Source organism: Equus quagga, chromosome 9 (genome assembly GCF_021613505.1).
Source record: "Equus quagga isolate Etosha38 chromosome 9, UCLA_HA_Equagga_1.0, whole genome shotgun sequence".
In the NCBI taxonomy this organism is placed as follows: Eukaryota; Metazoa; Chordata; class Mammalia; order Perissodactyla; family Equidae; genus Equus; species Equus quagga.
The window spans coordinates 65,037,781-65,056,447 of NC_060275.1; the positions used below are offsets into that span (position 1 = coordinate 65,037,781).

General features: G+C 49.6%; 1 protein-coding gene across 1 annotated transcript in view; it reads left to right on the forward strand.

Annotated features, from left to right (window-relative positions):
- Positions 1–217: 217 nt before the first annotated feature.
- The window catches only part of LOC124244585 (cytochrome P450 4F6-like), a 43,921-nt gene continuing 25,471 nt past the window's right edge, over positions 218–18,667 (forward strand). The window contains exons 1-13 of the mRNA XM_046671196.1: positions 218–234; positions 642–871; positions 6,262–6,406; positions 8,076–8,129; positions 8,222–8,349; positions 9,740–9,861; positions 10,590–10,860; positions 11,196–11,262; positions 11,440–11,569; positions 17,799–17,932; positions 18,013–18,077; positions 18,245–18,327; positions 18,641–18,662. Of these exons, the coding sequence (XP_046527152.1) occupies positions 674–871; positions 6,262–6,406; positions 8,076–8,129; positions 8,222–8,349; positions 9,740–9,861; positions 10,590–10,860; positions 11,196–11,262; positions 11,440–11,569; positions 17,799–17,932; positions 18,013–18,077; positions 18,245–18,327; positions 18,641–18,662 (1,419 nt within the window). The 5' untranslated portion in view covers positions 218–234; positions 642–673. The remainder of the gene's footprint in view (positions 235–641; positions 872–6,261; positions 6,407–8,075; positions 8,130–8,221; positions 8,350–9,739; positions 9,862–10,589; positions 10,861–11,195; positions 11,263–11,439; positions 11,570–17,798; positions 17,933–18,012; positions 18,078–18,244; positions 18,328–18,640; positions 18,663–18,667) is intronic.

The following is an 18,667-nucleotide window of genomic DNA, read 5'->3' on the forward strand; positions in this document are numbered from 1 at the left end:
TAAGCCTCTCTTGACAACACTGGCTCCCCTCCCCCACCTCCATCTGGGCCTGCAGCCAGGTGGGGAGGAAGTAAGCAGGCGTGTTGGGATTGGCTGGCCCAGCCTGGCCCTGCCAGCCTCCCCCACTTCACAGGTTGGGCCTGAGACAAAGACTTCCCAGAAGCAGGGGAGAGGAAGTTGTGTGGGACAAACTGCTCCAGACAGAAGGTGCCCGGCTGGGGTCCAGGGCTGGAGGTGCCGGCCTGGGGTGGGGAGGGCGCTGCCCACAGCAGGGGTGGCTCCAGGGAGCTAGCTGGCTGGGACCAGGATGGTGGTTTCCTGTAACTGGAGCCTCCGGAAACTTCCCACTGATTTAGTTTGGGCCTCTCCTCCTTTGTCTCTCTTCCTCTTTATCTCTTCTCCCCTGTCTGTCTCTGTGTCTCTGTCTGTCTGTCTTTCTGTCTCTTTCTTCCTTCCCTCTGGATTTCCATGGACCCCCTCCCCTCTCTGAGCCCTTCTCTGAGCCCTCCCTGCCCTGGCCCCAGCCCTCACCATCCCTGCCCCTCCCTGTCCTGTCCCTCACACCCTTGGTCCTTGCCCTCTTTGTCAGCTGTCTGTCTGTGCCTCGAGCTCACCAACACCTGGCTTTTCCTGGGCCCCAGGAGCTCACCCTCCACCCCGTGTGCCCTGCAGGATGCCGCAGCTGAGCCTGTCCTGGCTGGGACTCGGGCCCGTGGCAGCCTCCCCGTGGCTGCTCCTGCTGCTGGTCGGGGCCTCCTGGCTCCTGGCCCGCGTCCTGGCCTGGACCTCCACCTTCTATGACAACTGCTGCCGCCTGCGATGCTTCCCGCAGCCCCCCAAACGGAACTGGTTTTGGGGTCACCTGGGCCTGGTGAGTGTGGCAGCAGGAGGGGTCTGGGGCATCAGGGTGGATGTCCTGAGGGATCGGGAATGGGGCTCAGGATTGGGCTGGGGTCTAGGAGAGCAGAAGTGAGAGGGAGGCCCATGCGGCCCCTCCTTGCTCACTCACTCGTTCCTCTGCTCTGCCATCCCACGCCTTTGCCACGTCCTTGTCCCCACCCCAAGCCTGCTCTGGATCCATCAGTGCAGCTCTGAGAGGCTCCCAGGGCGGGCTGCACAGTGCTGGGTCCCCTTGTGTCCCCAGTCTCCACCACTGAGCTTGAGGCCTCTTCAGGGCACTGTCCAGGGTCCGCTCGCTGCTGGCCTGTGTCTGACAGCCTCTGGCCAGTGTCTGCTCCTCTTGGGCTTCCACTGCCCCACAAGAATTAACTCAGACCTCAGCCCCCTTCCCCCTGGGACACAGCTGGGCTGGAGGTGAGATATGGGCAGTCTCTCCTTCTCCTCCCCTCCCTCAGGTGCTTTCTTTTCCTGTCTTGCCTCCTACCCCCAAGATAGATCAGTGGGCCCTATCGCCCAACTTGGAAAGAAGTTGACCACTTACCCTTATGAAGGAGTCATTCTGGCCTCTGCCTTCATGGCCAAACCTCCTGGGAGGGGGCTTCTGGCTCACCATCGCAGCCTCATCCTCAGAGGACCGTCCCCTGTGCTCCGCCGGCCCGGTACTGCTACATTCCTCTTTGGATTTTGTCACCACGCGTAAAGGCATCGCCTCCAAAGCCACTGACCTGAGTGTCGCACTCTCTGACCATGGCCTCCTCTTCTTTCCAGCTTCTTTTTCCTTCTTTTTTTACCCTTTGGATCTTGCCGGGGTGTCCAGTCTGCTCTACACCCCAGTCCGACAGTTTCCTTCCAACCCCACTCCCTTGGACACATCCAGCTTAGATGCTCAGCCTTTGCACATGGGCTGAAGTCTCTTGCCCGTTGGGCTTTCCTTCACAGCCTCTTGGAAAACCTTTGCCCTGTCTGAGCTCAACCACCCAAGTCCTCTGAGCTCTTCTCCGTGATGATGCTAGAGAAGGTCACAAAACAGGACACAGGGGTGACATGTAAACTACCCCCTCCCACCTCCAAGGCACCTCGTTCTGCACCCAGACCTCCAGTCCACTCACTCTGCTGTCTCCTTGTGGACAAACACTAGTCTTCACTTGTTGCCTCCATTTCCCCGTTTGCTCCTCACCTGCTCCAGCCTGGTCCCCCACCTCTTCATGCTCCCCCAAGATGACCGTGACACCCAGGTTCCTAAATCCCATCTCATCCACTTCATGGCAGCTCTCTGAACTTGTTGATCACCCTGTCCTCTTGGAACCTCCTTTTCCTCTTGGTTCCAAGATGCCACCCTCGCCTGGTCTCCCTGTGGCCCCTCTGTCTCCCATCTTGGCTCCTCCACCCCACCTTTCTATGTAGGGACCCCCTGGGATCCTAAGCCCTCGTCTGTCTCCTCTCTCTCCTGAGGCCACCTCGTTACCCAGGGCTCCAGCTCCTGAGTGGACCACCAGTTCCCTCTGTGAGTGAACTCACATTCACATCTCTCCTGAGCCCAAGGCTGCATGTCCAGCCCCATCCTCGTCTTCTCATGTGGAATCTCACACACACCTCATTTCAGCAAATCAGAGTCAGAACTCGCGCCTCCTCCTGGATCCTGCCCCGTCCTCCGTGCAGCCCGTGCTTCCCATCGCCCACGTCCCGTACTTTGGGGTCCCCTGACCCTCCTCTTCTCTCACTTGCACATCTGGTCCTTCAGCATGTCCGGCTGTGCTGCCTGCAGGATCTCTCCTCAGTCTGCCCCCTCTCTGCACGCTGCTGCCACCTCGGCTCCGTCCCTTGTCATCTTTCTCCCGGAAGCTTCTCCCAGCCTCCTTTCTGGCCTCCTTATCGCCACGCTTGTCCTCTGTCGCCCACTTTCTCTTTAGCCCTGGAGGCATTTCTCTGAAATTTAGTTTAGATCACACCACATGTCAACTGAGAACCATTCAATGACTGCCTGTCGCTCTGAAGACAAGGACTAAATGCTGCCCGGCGGGCCCTGCTGCCCCCGCCACCCACAGCCTGGGCACTCCGAGCCCCTGCTCTCCCCCACGAGCCAAGCCCCCCCCAGAGCCTTTGCTCCTGCTGCTTCTCTGTCTGGAAGTGCTTCCCTTCTGCGGTCACCCGCTTGATCCCCCTTAACCTCCCATTTTCAGCTCACGTGTAACTGCCTTCTACAACCCTTTCTGGGCCCCTCAAACCTTAACCTCTGACTGGGCCCTGTTCATGCTGAGACAGTCAATTGTCCAACTGCTACTTGATTATTTTTCTCTCCCACTAGACGGTAGCTCTGTGAGCAGACATGACATCTACAGTGCCCAGCCCAGGAGCTGACATACAGTAGACACTTAATAAATGTTGGTTGAGGCCATGCCCCAGGCCTGGGAAAAACCTGCCATCACCTCCATTGGTTATCCAGGCCAAAGGGATGAGTGTCCAGCTCCTTCCCACCCCTTCCCCCAGACCAGCTTACTGCAGAACAGGATGACCCAGGTTTATCGTGAGGCGTTCCTGAGATTCTGGGTCTTGGGATGTTCTCACCATGCCCCGGGACAGCAGGGATGTTATAAAGTTACTGCAGTTCTTCCTCCCCCTCCAATGGCTCGGCTGTGGAGGCCAGTCTTAGTCATCCCTCCTGCAGTCCCCCTTGCTGTGTGACCTTGGCAGAGTGGCTCTCCCTCTCTTGTCAATTTCTTCACATGCCTTGAATCTTCACCCCAGGGTCCTCGGAGAGCAGGGAGAGGGTGACAAGGTGGAATGACTTATGTTCACCTGCCTGGAGCACCTGGGGGTAATGGTGAGGCTTGGATGAAACATCCTGAGGGACTGAAGAGGAAACACCACTGGGAGGTGACCCACCCTCTTTTCATATTGGAGGACATAGGCTGAGTTTGTTCATCTGGAAATGGAACAATTGGTGGGTAGGCTGATAGGTTCAGGAGAGAGAGAGAGATGGAACACACTGGGAGAGATAGAGACAGACAGGACGCATTGTGAGAGATAGGCAGACAGAGAGGATGCACTGTGAGAGACAGAGAGACAGACAGGAGGCACTGTGAGAGATAGACAGATAGGACACACTGTGAGAGAGAGACAGACAGGACGCACTGTGAGAGACAGAGAGACAGACAGGACACGGTGTCAGAGATAGAGAGACAGACGAGATGCACTGTGAGACATAGATACACAGGATGCAGCGTGCATAGCGGCCAGCCCTCAGAAGGGGCTCATAGGTGGGAGCTGCCCTCCTGGTTGATGGTCAGAGTTCAGGCCCCTTCTCTGGCATCAGCCTGGGCTGGAGGGTCTTGGGACTGCAGACCCTTCACCATTCAAGTAACCAGAGGCCATGTGGAGTTGAAAATATGTGAGAATGAGCCCCTGGGTCTAGTCCTGAGTCCACCCTCCTGCCCACAAACCTCCCCCTTGAGCACCTCCCCCTGTGGCCGCCCCGTGGCTGCAATCACTCCCAGGATGAGGGAAATCCATCTTCTGGAGCCAAGGTCGGCCTCTGTGTGCAGAGCGTGTCTTCTCCCTGTGCCCTGGTTGCTCCCTTGGGACTTGGAGAGGCCTCAGGGACCCTCCTGCCCTGAGAGGAAAGGAGCAGCAGGAAGCCTGGATTCCCCCATCCCTGCAGAATCTGGACACAGTGTCCACTGCAGAGGTTGCAGGGGGCACATGTCGTGGCTGCTTCTGGGGAGTGATGGCCCCTCCTTGCTTGCAGTTTCCCCCGACAGAGGAGGACTTGAGAGACGTAACTCAGCTGGTGGCCAACTACCCCCAGGGATTTGTGACCTGGATGGGCCCCTCTTGTCATTCTCTGCCATCCAAACATCACCTGTTCTGTCACCATCACCACAGATCCCCCCTGAGACATGATGGTGGGTACCGTAGCATCATTCAAGGGCTGCAAGCCCTCCCTGCCAAGCTTCTGTGACCCCTACAGGTTCAAAGGCCCCTCTTGTTCTAGGGTGCCCTTGGCCATCTTTTTCTTCTTTCTTTTATTTGCCACCCCCATTCTGGTGTTCGAGACACTGCTTGGTATCTGTGGGGAAATTCAGACCTGGCTCTTCCCTGGAGGAACCCTCAATCTTGAACACACAGAGCTAGACAGAGTCGCCTCCAATCTTGTTGTCAGGATGGGCCTGAGGGAGAGAGACAGGGGCTGGGGGACCACAGAGGGGAAGCAAGACTTCTGCCATTTGAGCAGTCTGGAGGGCTTCTTGGAGGAAGAGTTGTTGGAAGTGGGTCTGGAATGATGAGTATGAATTTTTTAAGAAAAGAAGAGAATGTGTATTCTATGGAGAGGAAGAGCCCACTCTAAGGCCTGGAGGTGAGAGAGCCAGCACCTGCAGTGCAGGTGGGGTGATCTGAGTGAGAGGCAAAGAAAAGTGGAGAGGGGAGCAGAGTGAGAAGGATTTCAAGACCACCCAGGGAGAGGTGATGGGTTCTGAGGGCGAGCCATGGAAGGTAGCGAAGAGGAGAAACAGATGAGGAGCTGGAGAGATGGACAGAGAAACAGGGTCAGGGAAAGAGAGAGATACAGAGAAAGAGGGAGGGAAAGAGAGAGAGAGAAGGATGCAGAGACAGATAAACAGTAAAAGAAGCATGTATGTACAGAGATACAAACACATCTATCTATCAATTTATCCATCCATCCATCATCTAATCATCTCTCCATCTATCATCTAGTTATCTATCTACCCCTTCATCTATCTATCTATCTATCTATCTATCTATCTATCTATCTACCCTATCTATCCATCTATCATTTATCCGTCTATCATCGAGTCATCATCTATCCATTATCTGTTTATCTATCCAACTATAAATCCATCGTCTATTCATCCATCATCTAATCATCTATCCATCCATCCATCATCTATCTTTCTTTCTATATATATCCAGCCATCTATCATTTATCCATCCACAATCTAGTCATCTATCTATCCATACATACGTTATCTATCTTTACATCCATCCATCTGTCCACCATCTATCCATCTATCTTGTACCTAATTGTCTGTCTGTCTGTCTATCTATCCATCCATCATCTATCTGTCCATCCATACACTGTCTGTCTATCTATCTATTTATCTGCCTAAAGAAACAGAGAGATGTAGAGAGTGAGGGGACAGGAGAGGCATATAGATATATAGACACAAAAAAAGACAGAGACCAACAGAGAGAAGCTGCCTTAGTGAGATGGAGAGAGGTGTAGATCAATAATCCAGGCAGAAGAGGAGAAGGGAGTGCGTGGGGGTGTGGTGGGTAGGGTGGGTGCAGAGGGCAGTTGTCGTTTCTGAGGCCAGGTCTGGCCTCGTCCACTCCTATCCCCAGGCGAAGAGCAACGAGGAGGGCTTGCGGCTGGTGGAGGACCTGGGCCACTACTTCCGTGACGTCCACCTCTGGTGGATGGGACCCCTCTACCCCATCCTGCGGCTCGTCCACCCTAAGTTCGTTGCCCCCCTGCTCCAGGCCCCAGGTATCTCTTCCAGGAGCCTCCGACCCCAGCCTCTTTCCTCCCTTTGCTTTCAGCCCTTCTTACCCCTGGACAGACCAGGCTGAGCAAGGGGAATGGACAGCGTCAACAGAGACCCAGCTATGCCACTAACCTGCTGGGTGATTCTGGGCAGGTCCTTGGCTCTCTCTGGTTGCCAAAATCTATTTCATTTTTGAGTGGAGGAAACTCAATACTGTTGATCTAAGTAGAAAAGAGAATCTATTGATTGAAAAGCTCAGGGAGTGTTGTCTTCAGGCACAGCTGCATCCAGGTCTTCAAACAATGCCATTGGGAATCTGTCTTCATCTTTGTAGTTCTGTGTTCCTCTGTGATGGCTTCACTCTCCTGCTGGTAAAGATGAGTCCCAGAAGCTCAGCCCCCGTGGACAAGTGAGCTCATTCCTCACAGACCCAGGGAAAGTTGCAGGATTCCATGAAATTGGCCTGGCTTGGGTCACAGGGACCAATTCCTCATCTAATCACTGTGACTTGGTTGACAAGGCTTAGGGCCATATGTCCAGCTCTGGAGCAGAGGATGGGGTGGCATGGCCACCCTTCTAACTACATGGAATGAAAGTGGAGAGACTGTGGAGTGCTAGTTCCAGGACATGGGATGGATGCTGGACAGGCAGATACCACAGATGACCATCCACCAGCATCCTTGCTAGGTGGGTATTTCCTGGGTGAGGAAGCTGAGGGTCAGGCAGGCATAATGGCTTCTAAAGGTCACATAGCATGCTGACGTTTCCTTCTTAGTTCTATGTGTTCTCAGCTGCCCTGTCTGCCTCTGATGGGAGGGACCCTAAGCTGAAAGGTGATTTGGGGCTGGGAAATGGCCAGACTATTATGAGAGAAGATCCACCAGACTGCAGGGTGGTCAGCTGTGTCTGATTGGCCCTGGGGGGGCTGGTCTAGAGGCTGGAGGGAGCAGTGGCAGCTCTTCATGGTGGGTGGATCTCAGCATCTGATGGGGGCAGCATGCTCTGGTCTTTTTAAGGACAAGGGAGCCCTTGAACAAAAGCACTTAACAGCAAATATGGTGTGGAGGAGAATGCTGAGGAAGTCTGTGTCATACCTGGGCCATGTCTGGCACATTAATGGGACTGTAAATCCTGTCTAGGGCCCATCTGTGGCTCACACTGAGGTCATGTCAGATTGTCTCAGTCCCATGTTAGAGCATGCTGTGTCATGTCAGGGTGTGTCATACATGTTGTTTCATGTCAGTACGTGTTAACACATGGTGGGGTCATGTCAGATGTCTCAGGAGATATCAGATGGTGCTGACCAGACACGGTGTCCCAGGTCCCTATGAAGGCGTTTTGTAGAGTGCTGGGCTGTGCTCAGGTGTTTAGAACATGTTGGATCATGTAGGAGCCATGTCGAGCCATGCTGCGATGTGTTGTGCCATGTTGGGGTGCCTCTAAGCACTAGGGGTGCGTCTGTGGGCTCTGCCTTTGCTCTACTCTGTGCTGCTGCCTGGTCTGGTCCCCCTTCACCTCACCCCTCCTCCCAGCTTCCTCTGCCCTTGGCCCCACTCCTTCTATGCTGGGCGTGGAGGGGGAGGGCAGACCCCTGGCCGAGGCTCCACCCCACCTCAAAAGTCCCTCCCCTCCCCCTCTCCATGGCCCCTGATGGCTTACCTCTCATGTCAGCTGCCATCGCACCTAAGGATATGTATTTCTACAGCTTCCTGAAGCCCTGGCTGGGTGAGTAACTATGGGCAAAGGGAGTTGGGGATAACCTTGGGGGCTAGAGGAAGACACTATCCTTCACTACTCCTTGTGGCTGCCTCTACTAGGGGACGGGCTCCTGCTGAGTGCTGGTGACAAGTGGAGCCACCACCGCCGCCTGCTGACACCTGCCTTCCACTTCGAAATCTTAAAGTCCTATATAAAGATTTTCAACAAGAGTGCAGACATCATGCACGTGAGTTCCTTGAACCCAGGGTCCCAGCTGGAGCCTTGGGAAACGGGGAGAGGCCTCAGACACACATCTGGAGTCCTGGCTCTGCTGCATGGCTTTGGGGTCATTGCTTTTTCTCTCCAAGCCTCATTTCCTTATCTGTAAAATGGGGATAATAATCCCTTCTTAAAGGGTGGTCAAGATGATGTAATGGATTCATGTTCCTGGCACATAGTAGGTACCCAGAAGGCTTTAGTTTCTAGCCTGCCTCACTGAAGCTCTGTATATTCAAGATAGTAATGAAGAAGGTTGCATAGTAGCTCTTTCTGCATGACACACCACGGGCTTGAAAGAACTAGTGTCTGTTATTGCTCACAAGATGATGGGTCCATCAAGTCTTCTCATCTCAGCTGGAATCACTCATCTGTCTGTGGTCATGGATGGGTTTGGTGGGCAGCTCTGCTGATCCAGGCTCAGCTCTAATACATGTTTGGGGCTTGACTGGCTGTCGTTTGTCGAGGGTGGCCTTGGTAGGACAAATGGATTCCTGCATTTGTCTCTCATCCTCCAGTAGGCTAGCCTAGGCTCAGTTGCATGGTGCAGACTGGGATCTAAGAGAGTGAGCAGAAAGATGCGGTACCTCTTGAAGCCTTGTTTCAGAACTAGCACACCATGATTTCCACCTTTTTCTATTGGCTGAAGCAAGTCCCACGTCCAGCTCAGATTCGAGAGGTGGAGAAAGAGGTTCTATCTGCTAATGGAAGAGCTGCAGAGTCTCACTGCATAGGAATAGGGTATACGGAGGAACAAAGGAATGGGGACGTTTCTGTCGTCAGCTGCCGCTATGATAATGATGAAGATGATGATGATAGCTAACAGTGATTTAGTGCTTACCACATACCAGAAATGGTATTCAATGCCATGGCGTATGTTGTCTAATTTAATTTTCACAAGCCTATGAGGTAGAGATGATTATTATTGCCACATTATAGACGATGAAATGGAAGGTCAGAGAGGTTAGGGAGCTTGCCAGAGTTCACATAGCTAGTAAGTGAACTATGAGTGATGGACCTGGGATTCTAACCTGATTTGTCCAACACCAGAGAAGGTTATATTAAGTATTACTGAAGATTTGAGCGGTGGAGCCCAGAGGAGGGCTATGAACTGACCCAATGAACTGAACTTTCTGCTCTGCACACAGAGCTGGACCTTGAACCCAGGCCACCTGACCCCCAGCTGTGGGGTCTTCATGTCCTCATGGTAATAGCGTCCACTCCCACTCATGCCTGCTTCTCCAGGGGAGGGGTGCCTGGGGCCAAGAGACTGGGTCTTGGGAGCCTGTCCTGGTGTTGGGTTGGGGCGTGGCTCAGGGGAGGCCCCATCCCATCCCCGGCTCTGCCCCTTCTCTGTCCAGGCCAAGTGGAAGCGCCTGGCCTCGGAGGGCAGTGCCCATCTGGACATGTTTGAGCACATCAGCCTCATGACCCTCGACAGTCTGCAGAAATGTGTCTTCAGTTTCGACAGCAACTGCCAGGAGTGAGTCCTGGCCCAGGGCCTCGGAACATGGGCCATAGATGCAAGGGAATAGACAGAGGGAGGACTGACCAGGGCAATCAGAAGGGCCTTCCTGGAGGAGAAGGGTCCGAGCCGGACACTGAAGCAGGGAAGGGGAAAGAGAGAGAGCAATCCTTTTGGGTAGGTAGAAATGTTTGATACAGGCCAGGAGGCTAGGACGAGCAGAGTGTGTACAACAATGTAGAGACGCCTGGGAAATAGGATTGGAGGTGTAGGCAGGGGTAGATCTTAATGACATTCAAAAGCCAGGCAAAGGAATATGAACTTGATCCTAAGGTTTCCAAGGAGCCATGGAAGGTGTTTGAGCAGATGAGGATCATGGTCAAAGCTGAGCTTGGACATCTGACTCTAGAGAAGACTTGTGTAGACACAGGATGCAAGGAGACCATGGAGAGGAGTAGGCCTGAACTTGGTGGAGAAAATGCAGCAGATTTGGGAGAAACTGAGGAAGAATGGGCAGGATCAGATATTGTGTAGGAGAAAGAGGAGATGAATGTGATTCTCAAGCTGTGCCCTGGTGTCTAGGACATGAGACAGCTCACAGATATGGGAGGCAGAGAGAGAAGCATGATGAGGGCACTCTTTTATGGATGGCATGTGGTCCTGGGTTTCTGGCTGGGAGGTGCTCCTAGGGTTTCCCATGAGTTGAGAAGCTGCTTCATAATGCTCTCTCTGGCCTGGGCCTGCAGGAATCCCAGCGAATATATTGCTGCCATCTTGGAGCTCAGTGCTCTTGTGACAAAACGGCACCACCAGATCTTCATGCACATGGACTTCCTGTACTACCTCACTCCCGACGGGCGGCGCTTCCGTAGGGCCTGTGACCTGGTGCACGACTTCACAGATGCTGTCATCCAGGAGCGGCGCCGCACTCTTTTTAGCCAGGATTCGCATGACCTCCTCAAGGCTAAGGCTAAGACGAAGACTTTGGACTTCATCGATGTGCTCCTGCTGGCCAAGGTGGGCTTCTCTGGGATCTGAATTCAAGAGGTAGGATGGACCTTGATTTCAAATGTCAGATAGGAGAACTTAGATTTGATGCAGAGGGTGCTAGTGAAGGTGTATGAGGAAGGAAGGGACAGGTCAGAGATAAGTTTTAGGCATGACTCCGTAGAAGGCTGCCTGGAAGGAGTAAGGAGGAGGCAGGAGACCAGGGAGGAGGCTTGTGGGGTGGGCTCTGGAGATGATGAGAGAAGGATCCCACTTGGATGATGGAGCTTCAGGGACTGTTCAGGTTAGAGTCAGGCACCCTCAGAGCTGGTGTGATTCAAAGGGTCTTCTTGTCCTTTCTCCAGGATGAAGATGGGAAGGGACTGCCAGATGAGGACATCCGAGCTGAAGCTGACACCTTTATGTTTGGGGGTGAGAATACAGAAGGGGCAGGGGTCTTTCTATCCCAGGGACTTGGCTGGTGGTCCCTGGACAACCTTGTCACCCTCCATCCTCCCCATTCTCACTGAGGGCCTTAATGTAAGGGCGCTGTCCACCTTCTGGTGCTGAAGCCACTCAGAGACCCAAACCTGTCTGGCTGCCTCTCAGGACACGACACCACAGCCAGCGGCCTCTCCTGGGTTCTGTACAACCTCGCGAGGCACCCAGAGCACCAGGAGCACTGCCGGCAGGAGGTGCGAGAGCTCCTGAGGGACCGCGAGCCTAAAGAGATTGAGTGGTGAGTGCAGGTGCACATGGTCTGTTCCTGAACCCCTCTGTCATTTCTACTTAGTGGGAATAGGAGCAGAGCCCACATGTAGGGTCTGGTACCCAGCCTGGAGAGCAGGAGAAAGTTTGCAGACTTTTGAGACAGAAAGATCTGAGTGTCCACACTTATTGCCCCACTAACTTGCTATGTGACTAATAAAATCAATTCTCTTTTCTTCATGCCACTTTTGTCCTCTGTAAATTGGTAGGGAGGGTGGGGAGTCTCTCCCCCACAGAGCTGCAGCAATGTGTGTAGAACAGATGCACTCAGAATGGATTCAGTAAATGCACTTCTCCCCTTTCTTTTTTTCTGCCTGATGTTGCATTTTTTCCCCAAAGAGCCAAGCTGCCCTTAATTTTTATTCTCTTCTCCAATTCCCGCCTAATAGTCTATTCCAGGGGTTTGCAAGAGGTCTTTGGGAGTAAAAAATCATCCATCTCCTCATTCAGTAAACATATCCTTTCCCAACTGCCCTTTCCCAACTCAGTGTCCAGTTCTGTTCTAGTCCTCCCTGGGCAGGGGTGGGCAGAGAGGAAAGGAGGTGAGGCTGGGTAGTGGAACAATGAATACAAATTCACCACTAGATGTGGATAGCGGACAGTGCTCCAGGCCAAGGGGATGGCTTCTGCAAAGACCAGGACAGAAGCGTGCAGGAGTGAGCCTGGCAGTTTGAGGGGAAGTAACAGTGGTTGTATCCTTATGAAACTTACAGTATGAGGAACAAGAGGGGCTCCTGAAGAGGCTGGAGCTGGAAACGGAAACCCCTCTTGGAATGCTTTGGAAACCATGTTACGAGTTTCCAAACCTGTCAGTTCAAGTCCTTTGAAAAGCCAATACCAGATAAAAGATAAGTTGGCAGAGATGCTGCCTTTAGGGGAGTCTCACATTGGGCAGAAATGGTAAGGCAATAGTGGCCACTGGGCTCAGTCTTCGGCTGGGAGCTGCCCAGGTAGCTGTGGTGTTGGCTGGAATGCTGCAGCAGGGCCTGGAGACCCTATAGCTGGAGGCTAAAAGCTAAAAGCACTCCTTGTAGCTGTACAGCATTCTTTCTGGAAGGGAGGTCCATGACTAATGCAAGAGGGCAATGGGATACACGGGAGATCTTTGAGTATAGGAGGGACGGGTCGGATATGGGTATTAGAAACATCTTTCTGCAGCTACAGGGGCAAACTGGGGCGGAGGTCGGGGAGAGCTGGGGCCTAGCGGGCCAGGGGGAAGATTCTGGTCCAAGGGCTGAAGGATGGTGAGGAGGTGTTGGACTGGACAAACACTTTGGAGGTAGTGCCCTCAACTTCAAGGCTTTGCTTAGCACAGCAGTCCTGTGAGTTGGAGAAATGTTTTTGTGCTTCTCCCAACTTCAAAAAATTATGCATTTGATAAAAATGTACATAGTACAAAATGGTTTACAGTGAATATAAGCCTCCTTCTTTTTTTCTCCCAATTTTATTAAGATATAATTGACATATAACATTGTATAAGTTTAAGGTGTGCAACATGATGATTTGGTACACGGATATATTGAAAAATGAGTACAGTAGGGTAGGTTAACGCACCTAACACCTCTCTCTCTCTCTCTCTTTTTTTTTTAGATTTTTAAAATTTTTTTCCTTTTTCTCCCCAAAGCCCCCCGGTACATAGTTGTATATTCTTTGTTGTGGGTCCTTCTAGTTGTGGCATGTGGGACGCTGCCTCAGCGTGGTTTGATGAGCAGTGCCATGTCCCCGCCCAGGATTCGAACCACTGGGCCGCCTGCAGCGGAGCGCGTGCACTTAACCACTCAGCCACGGGGCCAGCCCCCTAACACCTCTCTCTTATGCCAGCACCCCAATCCCATGGCCGCCTTCGATGGTTTCCTGTGTCCTTCAGACGATGTTCAGTCTATAACCACGTTTATCTGTTCACAGTCTTTCTTACTCACTCATTCATCTGTCTTGTCTCTCTACAAATGAGAGTATACACAGAGCATTCAGGCATGCTCATCGAAAATATAACTTCAAGATCCTTTCATTTTTTTAAATAAAATATAAGTTTCAGAAAATTAATTTTGAGTTGCAAAATCAATATTGAGAAGAAGGGGCTGGCCCCGTGGGTGAATGGTTTTCACACGCTCCACTTCAGCGGCCCAGGGTTTCCCTGGTTTGGATCCTGGGCAGGGACATGGCACCACTCACAGGCCACGCTGAGGAGGCGTCCCACATGCCACGACTAGAAGGACGCACAACTAAATATACAACTATGTACTGGGGGGATTTGGGGAGAAAAAGCAGGGAAAAGTAAAAGAAGATTGGCAACAGTTAGCTCAGGTGCCAATCTTAAGAAAAAAAAATAATAGGAAGAAGTCTATTTTTTGTGCACAAAATGAAACATCATGGAGAAGATTAGTTTCAACTTTGTTGCCCTCTCCCCAAGCCTAGTTCCTTCTGTGTCTCCTGAGGGGTCTCTAGAGACATCAGTCTGTCATATGTCGTTTCAGACCTTTCTTTTCTCTTGGAATGTCTATATATGTATATACTGTTGCAGTTTAAGAGAAATACATGCATGCCCACACACTTGCTCACTTGTTCTTCTCACTCAACAGCGTGTCTTAGGGCTCCTTTTTCTGAGTGCTGCACAGCATTGCAGTTTACTCAGCTCATCCCTCTATGGAGGATGTATATGAAAATATTTGCAATTATAACATATTGCCAAATTGCCTTTCGGCATCTCTGTACTGATTTACCCTGTAGTGTGATAGGACCAGTGATCCCTATTTCCTTTTTGATAGCTGTATAGAATTCCACCATATGGGTGTACCATAATTTATTTAAACATTTCCTTATCAATGGACATTAGTATAGTTTTGTAGTATACTATAGTCTTTTGCTGTAGCAAACATGATGTAGTGAACATCCATGTATGCTGACCTTTGCTTACATATGTGGGTGTCTCTCCAGAACAAATTCTTAGAAGTAGCATTGCTGAATCAAAGACCATTTGAGTTTTGCAACTTAATAGCTCACAGCAAATCCACTCCTCCAAACAGATTTTGAGAGTGCCAATTATCTTGCATCCTCACCAACAGTGCACATTATAAAACTTTAAATCACCAACAGTGTGCATTATGAAACTGTAAAACTGTAGCCAATCTGATAGGTGAAATATAATACTTTGTTATTTTAATGAGCATCACTTTAAGTATGGGTAAAGTCGAGCACTGTTTTCACATGTTGATCAGCCATGCATTTCTTTTTTTGTGAAGTTTCAGTTTGCATAATTTGTCCTTTTTACATTGAGCTTTTTTCTAGTTTTTTTCATATTGGTTTATAAGGGTTCTTTAAATAAAAAGAAAATTACTTCTTTGTCTGTTATGCAAAAATTATCCCCGAGAGTGTCTTTTGACTTTATTTTTGGTTTTGGTTCATTTTCTTGTAGTCACATTTATTAACTTTTTTCTTTTCTTTTCTTTTCTTTTCTTTTTTTTTGGTGAGGAAGATTGGCCCTGAACTAAGATCTGTTGCCAATCTTTCTCTTTTTGCTCGAGGAAGATTTGCCCTGAGCTAACATCTGTGCCAATCTTCCTCTACTTTATATGTGGGACACTGCCACACTGTGGCTTGATGAGCGGTGTGTAGGTCTCTGCCTGGGATCCGAACCCACGAATCCTGGGCCACCAAAGCAGAGTGTGCAAACTTAACTACTATGCTACTGGGCTGGCCCTAACTTTTTTCTTTTATAGCTTCTGGGTTTTTAAAAAAATCATGCTTGGAAAAGACTTTCACACTCTAATACTAAACTGTAAAACTCTTGTTTATTTTCTTCTAATGGGTTTATTTATTTAAAAAATATTTTATTAAAAATTTAATTTTGTTTATATAATACTTTTGTTTTTATCTTTTATATTTAATACTTTGTTCCATATGAAATCCATTGGTATAACTACTGAGGTAGGAATCTTTTTTCCACCAAATGGCTAATTGTCTCAAAATAATTTAATGAATATTTTGTATTTGTCTTAGAATTTTTAATAATAGCAGCTTCATGATAAACTAAATTAATTTATATATTTGGGTTTATTTCAGTACTCTACTCTGTTCTATTTATTTATATATTCATACATAAGCACCAAGAAGTGTTCATTATCATACTTTAAAAAACATTTCATACTTGATAAAGTATGTTCTGACGGAGTATGAATAACTTGATAAAGTTAGCCCCATCTTATTAATTTGTTTTTACAAATTTTTTCTTGCATTCTTATTTTTCCATTTGAACTCTATGATCGAGTTGGGTAGTTCAAAAAATATTCTTGAAAATTTTAATTAATTAGCTTTTTGGACCTCAGGTGCGAAGGATGGAGTTGACCATGTCCCCCAATTTATGACTAATTGTCATCATTTTTTCATGCAATATTTATTCATTCCCATTCAGCCCAACTCTCCACTTTCAGTTCTCCACCAATATGATTCGAGAGAGCTTGATCCTTTTATTTGCATAATTTCTTGTTTTGGGTGGATGTATTTTAAAATTCACAAATACTACAGATCTCATGCTGGTTCTCACCTTTTCCGGAAGCATAGCACTACGATTTCATTAGATTTTATCATCCATGGTCTATGTACACTTTAGATTATTGCTTGGAGCCATCATATAGTACTTCCCTCTCCAATCCCTTACAGCTGAATACTCAGGCTGCTTCCATCTCATCACTGCAGTGAACACTTTGTACATGTGTCTATCACCTGTCTGAGAATCTCTCTGGGATCTATACCTGGGAGCCAACTTGCTGGGTCGTAAAACACACGTTGCCTTTCCCTGACGATACTGAAGCCCTCGAGCATGGCAGCCCCTGTCCACACCTCCACTATCAGTGCTTGAAGTCCCTCTACCCCCACACCTCCTCGTCATTGCCCACCTTGTTAGCTCTTGCCTTGAATAGGTGTGAAGCAACATCTCATTGCTATACAATTTCCATTTCTCTGAGAACCAATGACTGAGCATCTCTTCACGTTTTAAATCTCTTGTGTTTGAGCTTCTGTGAATTCCTAGATCATGTCCTCTGCCTACTTTTCTCTTGAGTCACATCTGTCTCTCTCTTGTTGATTTGCAGGAATTCCTTGTATATTCAAGATATTGTTCTAGATCTATATATTTATTGCAGATATCTACAGTGAATCTCTCATCTGAATTTTTTTTGGTCCGTGGTGTCTTTTATTAAACAGAAATCCTTAATTTCAATGCATATTTATTCATTTTTTTGTCTTCCAGTTTGAGCTTTTGGGGTTTTATTTAAGAATTCCTTCCTACTCCTACGTCACAAAGATGTCGCCTAGGTCATCTTCTTTTAACCTAATGGTCTTACCTTTCACATGTGAGAGGAGACAGCATCCTGTGTATGAAGTAGATGAGGATCTAGTTCTTTCTGTTTCCACATCACCAGTTGTCCGAACCCTTTCTACTAAACTATCCATCCGTCCAGTAGTTTGTGGGGCCTCCTTCACCAGATGCGAAGTTTTCATCTAACCACGTGCAGTATCTGAGTTCTCTATTTTGTTCCATGAGTTTGTTTTCCTGTTCTTGCAATAATACCACACCGTTTTTTTTTTTTTAAAATTACTTCACTTTGGTAATAGATCTTAATATCTGGTAGGTTGAGTTCTCTTTCTTTGACCTTTTATTTTTAAAATGACATAGCTCTTGAAGTTGAATCCTTTCAAACTGAATAAGATTACCAAGTTCCAAAAAAAAAAAAAAACAAAAACAAACAAACAAACAAAAAAAAGCCAGCTAGGATTTTATTGGATTGCATTGAATATATTGATTAGTTTACAAATAATTGATACCTTTATAATATTAGGTCATCCCAACTTAGAGTGTGGAGGGGATCCTATTCATTCAAATAACTTCATAAGCCCATTATAGAGATTACTTTTTTTTGCTTTTTAATTATATAATTCAAAAAGCTTTTTTTAATGCAAATATATTAACACTTTTAAGGATACCCTATGAGTATTGTGTTTTCCTCAGAAATGTTTCTAAAGTTTTCTTCTACTAACTTTCGTGGTATTAATTTTCTAATGCTTCAATCCTTGGTCCATGTGGAACTTATCCTGTTATAGGAGTGAGGGTCAGAGGAAGGTGGAGAGAGGGTCTAACCGGGCAGGAGGAGGGCTGAGGGGTCTCTGTTTTGGCTTCCTGGATAATTGTTGGGGGGTTTCCTTAGGGACGACCTGGCCCAGTTGCCCTTCCTGACCATGTGCATCAAGGAGAGTCTGCGGTTGCATCCCCCAGTCGCGGCCATTTCCCGATGCTGCACCCAGGACATTGTGCTCCCGGATGGCCGGGTCATCCCCAAAGGTGCCCTCAACGTCAGGGGGAGGAGGGTATCGGTCCCATGAGGGGAGACCAGGTCCCGACGACCCTCTCTTCCCCCATAGGGAACATGTGTGTCATCAGCATCTTCGGGATACATCACAACCCGTCAGTTTGGCAGGACCCTGAGGTGCGGCCCTTCCCCCCTTCTCCATGCCCAGGACCTGGTGAGGGGGCGGGGTCCTGACTGGGGAAATCACAGGCTTCGCCTTCTCTGCATGCACACCTGTCTTTTCTGGGGGCGTCGGGTGTCCTGAGAAACCCCACCCAGCAGCCCTGTCTTGGCCTCGCCCGCAGGTCTATGATCCATTCCGCTTCAACCCAGAAAGCCCCCAGAAGAGATCACCCCTGGCTTTTATTCCCTTCTCTGCGGGGCCCAGGTGAGGGCAGGGGGTGTCTGAGGCGAGGATGGGATGAGGGTGGTAGGGGCATTCAAAGGATGTGCAAGCCCTCGTGGGGGGCCCAGGCTTCACTCTCCCTGCGGGTGGGGATGGGGGGTCCCAGGACAGGTTCCCACGCGATGGTGCAGGGATGGGGGCCCTGAGACAGGTTCCGGCACGATGGTGCGGGGATGGGGGTCCCGGGACAGGTTCCGGCTCGATGGTGCGGGCATGGGGGTCCCGGGACAGGTTCCCGCGCGATGGTGCGGGGATGAGGGTCCTGGGCGCCTTCGAGCCCCCACTCCCGCCGCAGGAACTGCATCGGGCAGACGTTCGCCAT